Source organism: Narcine bancroftii, chromosome 7 (genome assembly GCF_036971445.1).
Source record: "Narcine bancroftii isolate sNarBan1 chromosome 7, sNarBan1.hap1, whole genome shotgun sequence".
In the NCBI taxonomy this organism is placed as follows: Eukaryota; Metazoa; Chordata; class Chondrichthyes; order Torpediniformes; family Narcinidae; genus Narcine; species Narcine bancroftii.
The window spans coordinates 75,819,988-75,834,659 of NC_091475.1; the positions used below are offsets into that span (position 1 = coordinate 75,819,988).

The following is a 14,672-nucleotide window of genomic DNA, read 5'->3' on the forward strand; positions in this document are numbered from 1 at the left end:
TCTCCAGGCCTGAGCCTACTTAGCATCAAAATCAGACAATCCCAGGCGTATTCAGGCTATTAGGTGCTGTACAGGAGCCTAAAGGAAAGCACTCAGTGGCCTAAGGACAGCTTCTTCCCCACTGCCATCAGATTCCTGAATAATCAATGAACCAAAGGCATTGCCTTATTTTTTGTGCACTGTTTTAAAACATTTATTTTTGTAAGCTTGTTGCTGCGCAAAACAATGAATTTCATGACTTGTAAATGACAATAAATTCGGATTCTCATTCTCTTGCACATTTTCACACAATCCTAAAGAGTGATACCAAATGAGGAATATACTATGCGGTGGTCGCAGAGGTGATTCTCCAAGATATTACTGGGACTGGGGTTGCTGAGTTATAGGGAGAGGTTGGATAGGCTGTGTCTTTCTTCCCCAGAGTAGAGCAAACCAAAGGATGATCTAAAAATGTTTTAGAAAATCATGATAGACATGAATACGTTTTTTTTCGATAAGGATAAATGATTCTGGAACAAGAAACCTACGTATAAGGTGAGAGGGGAGAGAGAATTAAGAAACCCCTGAGGGGCAAGTTTTTTCTTTACACAGAGGCTAGTGGGTGTGTAAAACAAGTTGCCAGAGGAAGTGATAGAAGTGGGTAAATTAGTATGTTTAAAGGACATTTGGAAAGGTATATTACTGCAAAAGGTTTAGATGGAAATGGGCCAAACACAGTCAAATGGGATGAGCTCAGGTAGGGTTAGAATGGATGTTGGGCTGAATGTGCTGTTTCCATGCAGAATAACTACTGTATGTCTACGATTCTATCCGAGCAGAATTTGTTCTTATCCTCAATAACTTCTTTGACTCATCCCACTTTTTCCAAGTCAAAGGGGTGGCCATGGCGACCTCATGGGTCCCAACTATATCCGCCTTTTTTGTTGGCCATATGGAGCAATCCATGCTACAAGTCTACACAGGCAAGGCTCCTCAACTCTTCCTCTGCTTCATTGACGACAACACTGGTGCTGCCTCACTATTCTTAATCTCTGATGAACTTGTCACCTTTATTGTTAACTTTCACCCCAACCTCAAATTCACTTCGTCTATCTCTGGCAACTTTCCCCTTCATCAATATCTCTGTCTTCATCTCGGAAAACAAACTTTCTGGAGACATTTTCTATAAACTCACCAACTCTCACAATTACCTCTATTACATCACTTCACTCCCTGCTCTATTCTTTTCTCACAATTCCTCAGTCTCTGTTGCATCTGCTCCTAGGATGAGGTCTTCCATTCCAGTTCATCCGAGATGCCCTCTTTCCTCAAAGAAACGTGCCTTCTCTTCTACCACCATCAACTCAGCCCTTACCTGTAACACCTCCATTTCCCACACATCTGTCCTGGCCCCCTCTAACGCTAGACATAACAAAGACAGCATTCCCTTTGCCCTCACCTACCAACCCGCTAGCTTCCACATGCAAGATATTTCCGTCACCAACAACATGATCCCACCACCAGACACATCCTTCCCTCTCCACCTTCCGCAGAGCCTGCTCCCTCTGTGCCTCCCTTGTCAACTCATCCCATTCCACGAATCACCCCCTTGGTACCTTCGCCTGTGACCATAGGAAGTGCTACACTGGCATCCATACCTCTTCGCTCACTACCACTGGGGGCCACAAACAGTCCTTCCAAGTAAAGCAACACTTCACTTTGAATCTACGAGGGTCAATTACTGCATTCTGAGCTCCTGTCGTACTCTTCAATGCAGTGGAGACTGGATACAGACTGGGAGATTGTTTCATTGAGCACCCTTGCTCTATCCACAGCAATGGTGGGGATCTCCCAGTGGCCAACCATTTCAATTCTGCGCCCCACTCCTGCGCCAACATTTCTGTCTATGGTCTCATGTACTGCCAAACCAAAGGCACCCACAAATTGGAAGAGCAACTAATATTTTGTCCAGGCACTCTCCAACCAGATGGCATTAACATAGCCTTCTCCAGTTTCCGTCAGGCCACTCCCTTGTCAGTAATGACAAGATTTCTGCCTGTGTCTGATACTAGTCAGAGTAGGAATAACAGATGAGTTTCATTGAATATATGGCTTAAGCAGTGGTGCAGGTGGGAGGGTTTCAGATCCCTGAGGCAATGGAACCAGTTCTGGGCAGATGAGACCAGTACAAACCAGATGGTCTACACCAGAGCATGACTGGGATCAATGTTTAAAGGGGATTGTTTGCTTGGCCTGTTGGGGAGAGTATAAACTAATGTGGCAGAGGATGGGAATCCATGCAGAAAGACAGAGGAAAGCAATGCAGAGACTAAGCAAAAGTTAGAAAGAAGTATGAGTGGAGTACAGAAAAAAAAATCAAATGTAAAACAGATGATTAATACATTCTAAAGGACAATGAATATAAGGGCACTTTATCTGAATGCTCATTGTATTTGACACATGGTCAGTGAACCTGTGGCACAAATCATTATGGTCCACTACAGAAACCTGGCTGCATGGTAGAGATGATTGGGAATATCCAAAGGTATTAGGCAATTCTGAAATTTAGGCAGATAAAGGGAACAGAGGTGGTATTCTTATTCAAGGAAGAGACCAAGGTAATCATGAGAAACGATAAAAGATCTAAGAAGACTGTTGAATGCATCTTGGTAGAGATTAAGAATAGTAAAGGGAAAAATAAAATCATTAGTTGGAATTATCTATATCATTATCTATCATTACAGTGGCACAGTCAATAAATAAAAAAATCTGACATATGCAACAAATGGAATGGCAGTTGCCAAGGGGGACTTAAAAGTCATAAATTAGGTGGTTTTGAGGAGGATTTCTTAGGATGCATCTGTGACAGGCCTCTTGAACAGCGTATTACTGAACTTACAAGAGAACATGTTAACTGAGATTCTAGTCTTGTGCAATCAGACAGTTAAAATAAACGACCTTTGAGTTAGGGATCCACTCGGAAAGAGTGATCACAGTATGAATGGATATCTCAGACAAATGGAGGCTTCAGTAGTTCGATCTAAAATCAATGCATCTTGCTTAAACAAATGAAACTACAAGATATGACTAATACAGACTGTCAGCAGAGGCTACATAGTGGAACAGTTGAAGAATAGAGGAAGCCTTTCAAAGAGATTTTTTCACAGTGGTCAACTAAAAAAACTGGAGAGAACTGGAGAGAACAAGCCTTAGATAACAAAGGAAATAAGATGGCGGGTAAGTAACCACTGGTATTGAGGATCATCACACCCGATATGCTTGTTTACACCATTACAGTGATTAAGCTCTGTTCTGTGCAGAGAATAGACGGCCATGGGTATCGGAATCCACTGGGTCTGATGTGAATGCCTATTTAATTGTATTAGTAGTTTGAGTATGGAGTATCGTTTGGCATCTTCTGCTGTTTAATTCCCTTCTGTGTACAGTAAAGTTACTCTTTGTTTGTCAATTTGTATCTGAACTTGCTCCTCTGTGAACCTACTGAATCTGATACAATCCCAACACAACAAGGACAGGCCTCAAAAGTTGGGGAGTAGATTTTGGATGGAGAAGTGAAGGAATTGCTTTTCCCCCAATCTGTGGAATTCTCTGCTCAAGGAAGCAGTGGAGACTACTTCATTAAATATACTTAAGACACAATTAATTCTGTTCTTTTTTTTTGCAATTATGTGTTCTAGGGAAAAGTGAGTAAATGGAACGGATTCCACAGCCAAATCAACCATGATCTTATTAAATGGTTGAACAGGCTTGACAGGCCAGACCGCCTACTCCTGCTCCTATTTCTTATTCTTATGTTCAAATGTCTTTTGAATATCATAATTGAACCTAGTTCTAAAGCTTCCCTCTGGCAGATCCTTCCAGATACAGACTACACTCCAAGTGAAAAAGTTGCGCACAAGTCCCTCTGAAATCTCTGTACCATACAAAGTGAATTGGAGAAACTCAGCAGATCACACAGCACCTATAGGAAGCAAAATGTAACTGTTTTGATCCTGAACCCTTCATCAAGCATCAGTTATGAGCAAAATGCAGCATGTGCCTGAATCTCTGAAAACTCTTTCTTATCTTTTCTCCCTGTGACCTTTGATAAGGAACGGGTGGGTCAGTAAGTTTTCAGATGACACGAAGTTTGGAGATGTATAGTGTAGAGAGTTGTTGTAGGTCACAACAAGATAGAGAGAGGATGCAGTTGGGTGGAGAAGTGGCAGATGGAGTTCAATCCAGAAAAGTGTGAAGCGATATATTTTTTTTAATTTAAGATGGAGTACAAAGTTTATGGCAGATTTCCTAACAATACAGAGAAACAGCGGGATCTTGGGATCTTAGGTTCCTAGTCCATAGATCCCTTAAAAGGCCCTTTCACGCCAGGCCTCCACCTGGAGGCCGGATATAAGCGCAGAGGAAAAACAAACTTGCCTTTTGTGGAGCAGTCAAAAAAGGCTGCGCCTGCATCAAATTCATGTTGAGCAGTGCCTCATGGTGCTCTCCAGAGCCAATGGAGGCAGGGCGACTGGTGCTGTGATGCCACCTGCCATAAATACATGGCAGAGCAATGCCTGTCTTCCCTACCCATTATCCTCCCTGCTGCTGGAACCACTCTGTGTTCCCAGAACAGTTCCAGCTGTGTAGGGGAATTATGGGTAGGGAACACTGCCAGTGCTCTGTTCTGTTTTGAGCCTCAGAGAGCGGCCACAAAGGGCCTGGTGAGGTGCTAGATCAAATATCGATGTCCTCTGGTATTTACTATAGTCACTCCTGGAAAAAGGGGCTGGGTGTCCAACTCATAAACTTTAAACCTCTATTAAGTAATCTTCTATTATGTGGAAGAGCATAGATAGAGTAGGCAGCTACCACCATCTTTTACACAAGCTGGCAATGGTCAATTCCAGAGGACATCTGTTTGTGGTAAGTTGAGGAAAGTTTAGGGGAGATGTCAGAGTTAGGTTTTTTGCAATGAGTGGTGGGTAGCTGGAACGCACTGCTCCTGTAGTGTTTTTTTTTTACAAACTTTATTTAAAAGATAACAAAAACATAACATACAGTATAGAAATAATCAAAGAAAATTTTGCATCAACACCCATCCCACCCTACCACCCCTACAGCCACTCCCTTAAGGGGAGCAAAAAATATATATATAAATTATATATATAAAAAGAAAATATTGTAAATGTTAATAACATTTCAATGTATATCTAAATGCATATATTTCAAATACAGAGACCCGATAACACCAAACGTACAAAAGCAATTTTAATTTTATCCAATCCCATTCCCCTTTACGAATACAAATTTCCCAACAAGAAAATCGTTGAATCCAACAGTAATAAAATTATATAATTTCTCCAAAACTACTTTAATTCCTTGCCAAAATGATTGAACTTTAACACAATTCCAAACAGCACGTAGAAAAGTTCCAATACATGAGCCACATCTAAAACAAGAATCCAAATTACGAACCCCATATTTTTTAAACTTTTCGGGAGTCAAATATAATTGATGTAAAAAATTATAATTAACCATTCCATATTGTACATTAGTCAATTTAATTACATTGTCCTGACACATATTTTCCCAATCATCTTTGGGAAAAATAAATACTAAATCACTCTCCCATTTAAGTTTAGATTTCTCCCAATCTGGTTTATCCATACTATCTTGTAACAAATTATACATAACTGAAATATAACCCTTTTACTGTATAGAGGAAATCAAAGATTCAAATCTCGACAAAGTAGGTAAAATTATCTCTCTACCATAATTATCTTTTATCAAAGCTCTAAGTTGATAACATGCAAACAAAGAATTTACAGGTATATCAAATCTTTCTCTCACTTGATTAAAAGAAAGAAATTGTCCCTCTACAAAACAATCTTGTATTGTCTTTATACCTTTCGGATCCCAAATCTTTAAATGATTATTAAACATTGAAAAAGGAATGAGCTGATTGTTATGCAATGGAGTTAAAATTGATAATTTATCTTTTGACCCTAACACCCTGTTTTTTTAAATCCAGATCTTTAACAAATGTTTCAATATCAGCATATCATATTGCTGTAACAAAATCAAATTCCAACAAAATATTAATTCATGTATTTCAACCCTAGATATACACCCCATTTCCAATTAAGCTCAGCTGGGAGACTGATCCAAATCTATCAATCTACTAATAAACTTCAACTGCGCCGCTTCATAATAATTTTGAAAATGTGGTAATTGTAGTCCGCCCAATGTATACTTCCATATAAGTCTATGCAATGCCATTTAGGCTAATTTACCTTTCCATAAAAACTCTTGCACTGCTTTATTCAAGTCTTCAAAAAAGCCCTTATAAAGTAAACAAGGAGGTGACTGAAATAAATATTGAATTCGTGGAAAAATATTAATTTTAATACAATTAACCCGACCAATCAAAGTTAATGGAAGATTTTTCCACTTAATCAAATCTGATTTAATCCGTCTTAATATAGGTTCATAATTTAATTGATATACTGATTGATAATTCCTATCCATAAACACACCTAAATATTTAATTTTACTTGTCCACCTTAATTTTGTAATTGTTTTAAATTCAGAATAATTTCCCACTCCAACTGGTAAAATTTCACTTTTATCCCAATTAACTTTATATCCCAATAATTCTCCAAATTTCAACAAACACTCTTGCAATTGTTTCAATGATCCTTCCAGTTCCGTCAAATATACCAACACATCCTCCGCAAATAAATTAATTTTATATTCTTCATTCTTAACCCTCATCCCTCTAATTTCTCCATTTTGTCTAATAGCCTGAACTAATGGTTCAATAACCAACGCAAATAAGGCTGGTGACAATGGGCAGCCCTGTTGAGTTGAACGAGTCAATTTAAATGATGAAGAAATCTGTCCATTTGTCACCACCCTAGCAATTGGGTTCATATATAAAACCTTAACCCAACCAATAAAAAAGGGCCATATTTAAATTTCTCTAACACTTTAAATTAAAAAAATCCCACTCAACCCTGTCAAAAGTTTTTTCTGCATCTAATGCAACCACCATAATAGGATGGTTAGGTTGCTTTCAATATGCGTTGACCAAAGTAATTAATCAAAATATATTGTCTGATGCATTTCTATTCTTAATAAAACCTGTTTGATCAATGTGTACCAATTTGGGCAAATATTTAGCAAGTCTATTACCTAATACTTTTGCTATAATTTTATAATCTACATTTAATAAAGAGATCAGTCTATATGAAAACACTTTTAATGTACCTCTATCTTTTCTTGGAATGACAGTTATTAAAGCACTTGAACATGATTCTGGTAACTTCTGATCTTCAGTAACTTGATTCAACACTTCTCCAAATTCATTAGAAAAATCATCATAAAAGAGTTTATAAAATTCCACAGGGAATCCATCATCCCCTGGGGACTTTCCATTCAGCATTTCCTGAATAGCTTCCTTAATTTCAAAATCCATAAATGGAGATTCCAATTCCTGAACATCATTTTCATCTAATACCGGTAACTTTAATTTAGATAATTAAGAATCAATAGAACCATTATCCTGTTTCCCCTCAGAAGTATATAATTAAGTATATAAAATGAATAAAACTGGTCATTAATTTCCTGAGGTTTGTAAGTAACTTTTGAATTCTTCTTAACAGCATATATAGTCCAAGATATCTGTTCAGCTTTCAATTGCCAAGCAAGTACCTTATTTCCCCCAATTCATAATAACGTTGTTTAGATCGATTAATTAAGCGCTCAAAAATATAAGTTTGTAAAGTATTATAACGTAATTTCAACCTCGCTAATGCAATTTTTTTAATCTTCTGTTACACCTTTCTGAAAATCTTTCTCAAACTCAGCAATCCTATTTTCTAACTCTAAACTTTCTGCCATATATTGTTTCTTAATTTTCGTAGAATAACTAATAATCTGCCCTCTCAAATAAGCTTTTAAAGCATCCCACATTACAAAATGACTATCCACAGAATTAACATTTTCAGTCAAAAATAAAGAAATCTGCTCTTTAACAAAAGTAACAAACTCTATTTTTTTCACTAATATTGCATTAAACCTCCATCTAAACGATGGACGTACTACCTCCGAATTTTCACAGGAAAAAAGTAATAATGAATGATCTGATATAACTCTACTTTTATATTCAGCTTCTAGTACTCTACCTTGTAAATGTGCTGATACTAAAAATAAATCAATTCTAGAAAACGAATCATGTCTTGAAGAATAAAAAGTGAAATCTTTCTCTGTAGGATTAACTTTTCTCCAAATATCCACCAAATTTAAATTTTTCATTAACGCATTAATTTGTGTTGCCATCTTTGATTTCAGCTCCTGTAGTGGTTGAGGTGGATACAATAGGGATATTTAACAGAGAGACATATGTAAGACAAATGGGGGGTTATAGACTGTGAAGGGGGGAAGGGTTATTCTGATCATGGCATACATTTACACGACTTGACATACTGTGGGCTGAAAGCCCTGTACTGTGCTGCATTTTTTTATAAAATAAAGGAACGCGTGCCAAGCATCTTCACCACTTTGTCCTCATAAGTTGCTACTTCAAAGGAACTATGTGCATGCACCCCTAGGTATCTCTGTCCTACCATAATCAGAGCCTTATTATTTACTGGGTAATTCCTGCCCTGGTATGACTTACTAAATTGTGACAGCTCACAATTGTCAAAGTTGAATTCCATTCAACATTCCTTGACCTGATATAGCTTTATTCTATTCCCATTCCAATAAATATGCTGGACAAAACCATTCACACAGACAAGTCCAACTTTCACTGAATAGCTCTCTGCAAAGTTTGAGAGAACACATTTTATTATGCATTACCGTCTCCCCGTGACCTTAATAGTAAGCAGATGAGGAGATGGGAGAGGAGGTGAGCAGAATAGGATATGGGAGTTGGAGGGGAAGAGAAGGGGAGGGGTTGAGAGAGGGTGGTAGTGATAAAAATATTTTCTTTTTGCATTTCCTTAACATCCCCAACTGTTGACAGTTTTAAACTGAGTCCATTCACCACAGATGGATTAGTGTGATGGGATGGTATAACTAACTAATCTATGGTTATCTTTATCTCGAATCTTGACTATGACCTTCTTGGTCATATGACATAACTGCTAGGTCAATGTAAAGACAAATATCCTTCACATTTAAAAAATAGTCAACATTGTTGAAAATGGAAGAAAAAAATTAGAAGGTTCTTAATTAATACAAGGAAAATATTAAATTCTAATTTGATTTGATTGCAAAAAAATTCCATTTTATGGATTCACTTTACCTCATCCCAATAGCATGTGACATCTTGTAAGTGAACAGAATGGTCATTTTCATTTTTATGCACTTCTTCATTGGGTTTTTTAATTTCTTCAAGGATCAAAAATTCCTATGAAATTCACAAAAAAGAACCCTATTACAAATTACTAAATATTAATCTTGTATAAAAGTATTTCAAAAATTCTAAATAATTTCAGACAAAAGCAGAAAATTCCAGGAACACCAATAAACATAGAACCATAGAAGATAGGAGCAGGAGTAGGTCATTTGGCCCTTCGAGCCTGCTCTGCCATTCAATGAGATCATGGCTGATCTTAAAGTTCAGTACCCTGTCCCCGCCTTCTCTCCTTAACCCCTAATTCCCTTACACTGAAGAATATATCTAATTCCCTCTTAAATATATTCAATGAATCTGCCTCTACTGCTCTCTGTGGCAATGAATTCTACAGATTCACCACCCTCTGGGTAAAGAAATTCCTTCTCATCTCAGTCCTAAATGGTTTGCCTATTATCCTCGAACCATGGCCCCGGGTTCTGGACTCCCCCACCATTGGAAACATCCCATCTGCATCCATTCTGTCCAGTCCTGCCAGAATTTTATTTCTCTATGAGATCCCTTCTCAATCTTCTAAACTCCAGCGAGCACAATCCCAAATTGCACAATCTTTCCTCATAAGTAATGCCATTCCAGGTATCAGCCTGGTGAATCACCTTTGCTCTCCCTCCATTGCAAGAACATCCTTCCTCAGATAAGGCAACCAAAACTGCACACAATACTCCAGATGTGGTCTCACCAAAGCTCTGTACAGCTGCAGTAAGGTATCCTTATTCCTATACTCAAACCCTCTTGATATGAAGGCCAATATACCATTTGCCTTTTTAACCGCCTCCTGTACCTGCATGCTTTTTAGATTCACTGTTGTGTTACCAGTATTTTTTTTGTTTTGAAATAACCTTTTGAATTAAAAATATTAAACCTGTCAACAAGTTTTAAAAAGGTAAAATTGACTAATCTTGTACGTATGCTAATTAGAAATCTTGAAATATAATTTGACACTAATAAATGTTGTTTTTAAAAACAGAGATTTACATTACGTCTTTTTTCAAATGCAGAGCATCAGTGACAATCCCATTCAGAGCCCTAATCGCTACCTGGAGCATAACCCTTGGAGCAGCCAAGAACCAAAGACCATGACCATCTGTCACCATCCAATTACCAGGTCCCCCTGTTGAAATTCTGGGACCAAAGATCCCATGATCGCCCATCATCACTGACCTCCAATCCTAAATGCCCTCCATCACCGACCTCCCACCACCAAATGCCCACCATCACCAACCTCCCAGACCCAAATGGGCACCATCACCAACTTTCCAGACCCTAAATGCCCACTATCACAGACCTCCCAGCCCAAATGCCCACCATCACCAACTTTACAGACCCTAAATGCCCACTATCACAGACTTCCCAGCCCAAATGCCCATCATCACCTTTGTTCTAGAAGCAGTCAATGCTATGACCTGATCCATGGACCCATCACCTGAATCATGAGCCCTCACAAGTACATCCTCTTACCTCGAGGGCCCATTCAGAAGCAACCATCCACTGCAAGTGAGACTGATGTAATATATGGTTTGAAGTCACCTCCCAGTGTAGTCCTGGCAAAAGTCCAAGTTATTGAAAACTTGAAAACAAGCCCAACAAACTTAAAGTAAGACTTATCTTTAAAAGAATGCTGGGGCTCTGCTGTGAGCTCTGTTTCACTAAGACACACCTCACACCCTCAACTCCTGACGCACTGTACAACCAGAGGGCCACTGGATGGACATATTCTCAATCCCCGGATCTGGAAATTTCAACACTGAAGTGCCATTCCTACTACCCGCGCAGGAATTCATGTCGACTATAATGATACCAGTCTATATCCCACTCTGGATAAACACAAAGGCAGAGCCAAATGAACGATTCACCTCTATCATTGAACTGAGGAAACATGACATACTGTGTCCCCATCTGGGTCAGCAGACTGGTCCATATTTAAGGACTCAGCAATTGACCAACCCCAACGAATATACTACTACTGTCACTGTCTTCACCAGCAAGTATGTGGAGGACTGTTCGCCAATGACAACAATCTGTGTGTTGCTTAACTGGAAACCATGGATGAACAGCAATGATCACTCACTAGTGAAGGCAAAAACCTACAAATCAGGTAGCCCAGCCCATAAGAGAAATCTAGGTACAACCTGAGCAAGGGCATCAGGGATGCCAAGAGGCAGTATTGAACCAGACTTGAATTCCAGATGAACCTAATGGACACCAGGCACCATGAAAAGACATGCATGCCATCACAGGCTCATGGGATTCTGGGCAGGATAGTAAGCATCTGTCTCTGACAAACTCATTGCATTCTACACTCACTTCAAACAAAAGGCTAGCAAAGCAAAGACCCACACATCTCCAAGCTTAGAAACACCTGCACCTCTGGTCACCACCATAGACTTCAGTTAGTCCTTCCAAGTAATGAACCTATGGAAAGTAACTGGCCAAGAGTCTGTTATATAGACTCAAATTCATAAAGCAATTCAAATGACCAATACCATATTTTCCAACATTCATAGAGAGTCTGTATGAATACAGAGTCTGTATTTATTTCCCCCCCCCCACCAACCACATCCCAAACATACAAGTTATGCAAATACTAGTGGGGTTCACAGCCCCCACTAGAAAACTAAGAAAAAATGACCTAGCTAACAAAGCTAAAGAATAAAAGGGAAAAAAAAATTAAAAGCAAGACTGGAAAAAAAACAAGCTCGAGTCACTATTAGCATTGCCTGACGTCCCTAACAATAAGAGAAAGAGAAGCGGAAGAGAGTGCCTTCAGAGGCACTGAGTTGCCACAATCTATCTCAATGGTGCAATAGACTGGATCACAGATGATCCACTTCAACTCCAATATTCTCAACATGTATTTTATAATTTCTACAACATCTGCTAGCAAAATATCCTTCACATCTCTAGCTTTTACCACTGTGCCATAACCTGCAAAGTTCAGTTCAATAATATCCTACACCATGCAAGTGAAAATTCAGAAGAATGTGTTCTCTTGCAAAGAAAAAATTGCATTAACTTTTATTTTCAATACTGAAACATACCTTTATCCTTCTGATGCTGATCAATCCCTCAGAAACAGTTTGAACAGCTGCTGGGAAGAATAGTGTGATCGTGAGTCGCACAGCACTGTACAATGATACTGTGACAAACACACGGCTTGCTGTGATAATGTTGCCAAGCAGCACATACACCAGGAATGTAAAAAACAGTATTATCTTGCTTGCTATAAAGAATGAAGCCATGTTCAAGGAACGCAAGTAAGAGCTGTGCATAACCTTGGCAATCTCCTTCCTGAAATAAAGAACAACACAGTCATTTGTTTTCCTCACAGTAATTTACATATATTCAGATTAAAAGTTGTAATCAAGATTAAACACTCATCTGAGGAAATCTACGAAGAAGCAAACAAAACCTGTGTCAGAATTAAGGTAATGCCAAGGCTCCAGTGTCTTTTTCAATCGTTACCCATTTTTAAGATGCTCAGCGAATGTGTCAGAAGGTTCCCGTAGAACAGTAAAGTGGCTAAAATCTTCATGGAAAAATTGATGTGGGACTATAATTGGGGGGGGGGGAAGAGGTTAGAATGACCTGATTTCAAAAGATATTACTGGGCAGCCAGGAAAAGTTTATCTCTTTAAGAAAAGCCCCCTCACCCCCTCCCCCACTGCCACCTCCTGGGCACAAATCTTTCCAATTTGAAAAGATGGGTGAAAATACAGCAGGAGAGCTTATATTTAGATTAATTTCAAATAAAACAGATAACCCCATACTACAGCATGCACTTCAGATATGGGAAAGAATAAATCAATCTATTGGATAGAAGGCGGGGTTATCTCCCAAAGAACCCTTGACCCGGAACAATTTAATATCCTTGACTCTAGGTAATAAAATTCTGGACACACGGTGCCAGAAAGGGATCAGGTGTGTCGAGGATTGTTACAAGCAAAGGTATCTTATGTCATTTGAGCAGTTGAGGAACAAATACGATTTGTCTAATAGAACAGTCTTCTGCTATCTGCAAATAAGATCTTTCTTAAGAGAAAAATTGGGTCCACGTAGCATGGGAGATTCCAATTGAGGGAATGTGTGTAAATTTATCTCTAAGATGTATTACATATTCCAAAGTGAGGGCCTGAAGCTGGGCTTACACAGGTGAAGGGGAGAGAAGGGAGTTGGATTTGGGCACAACAATCAATGAAGAGTGGTGGCAGGACCTGTGCTTGAACACTGTGACTGGAGTCATCAATGCCAGATACAGGTTGATGCAATACAACATCTTGCACCAGCTGTACCTCTCACCACAAAAATGACATAAATCAAAGACAAAAATTACATAATATTGCTTTAGGTGTGATGTGGAGATTGGAAACTTTATCCACGCCACCTGGCTATCTATGTACAAGGGTGAGATCTTTCTGAGAGGACCTGGGGGGCATTCTGAAAAAAATTACAAAAGTGGATTTTCCACAGGATCTGGAGTTATACTTTCTGGGAGATAGTGGGGATGTGAGTTTTAGACTGTCCAAATACCAAATTCAGTTTGCTAAGGTCAGCCTGTCAGTAGCCAGGAAGTATTTATCAGTTACATGGAAGCCCGACTTCCAATTAAATACCACAATGTAGCGAAGTATTCTATACTGAGCCCTCAGTGTATACATTGCAGAATCACTGTACACATTGTCAAGTTGATATATACGTGGGGAAGTCGATGAACACACTGTGGAGTCTAGTGCAAGACTGACACCTCCAGGCTTGCACACTGGGCTTATATATATCACTGCTTCTGTCACATGGACAGGAAGTGATGTCATCAGCTCAGTAAAAAACCTCTGTTGAAGACAGGTCAATTTCCTGCGTTTTCCACATGACCACCCCCCCCCAAACCGGAAATCCCACTGTGGACCCTCAAAGTCTGCATATTTTTTTTGTCTGCGTATCCTTCCTCTCCATCGAGGTGCCTGAACCACAACTGGTCTATCCAGATCCAGATGGGCAGGTTTGAGGCAATCGATTGCAAAAGCTTCCTCTTTACCTCCGATGTCCAAAATGTATGTTGAACCATGTGTCTTAGTACCTCGATTGGACCCTCATACGATTGCTGGAATGGTGCTCAATGTGCTCCTTTCTGTATGAAAACGTACTTGCAGTCCTGCAAGTTATGGGGTATATTGGGCCTGGCCGGACCATGTTGAGATGTCAATATGGGTGTTGAAGAACCGAGCTTCTCACAGTACTTGCTTAGGACTGCTGCAGGCTTCTTCTGTCCTCGAGA

General features: G+C 39.2%; 1 protein-coding gene across 7 annotated transcripts in view; it reads right to left on the bottom strand.

The window, feature by feature from the left end:
* abcc4 (ATP binding cassette subfamily C member 4 (PEL blood group)) overlaps positions 1 to 14,672 on the bottom strand; it is a 394,241-nt gene that overhangs the window by 240,538 nt on the left and 139,031 nt on the right. For all 7 annotated transcript variants that reach the window (XR_011341954.1, XM_069890346.1, XM_069890349.1 and 4 more), the window contains 2 exons: positions 12,442 to 12,691; positions 9,293 to 9,397 (listed from right to left, as the gene is read on the bottom strand). Coding sequence is in view for 6 of the 7 variants with exons in the window: in XM_069890346.1 (XP_069746447.1) it covers positions 9,293 to 9,397; positions 12,442 to 12,691 (355 nt within the window). In the remaining variant the exon portion in view is untranslated. The remainder of the gene's footprint in view (positions 1 to 9,292; positions 9,398 to 12,441; positions 12,692 to 14,672) is intronic.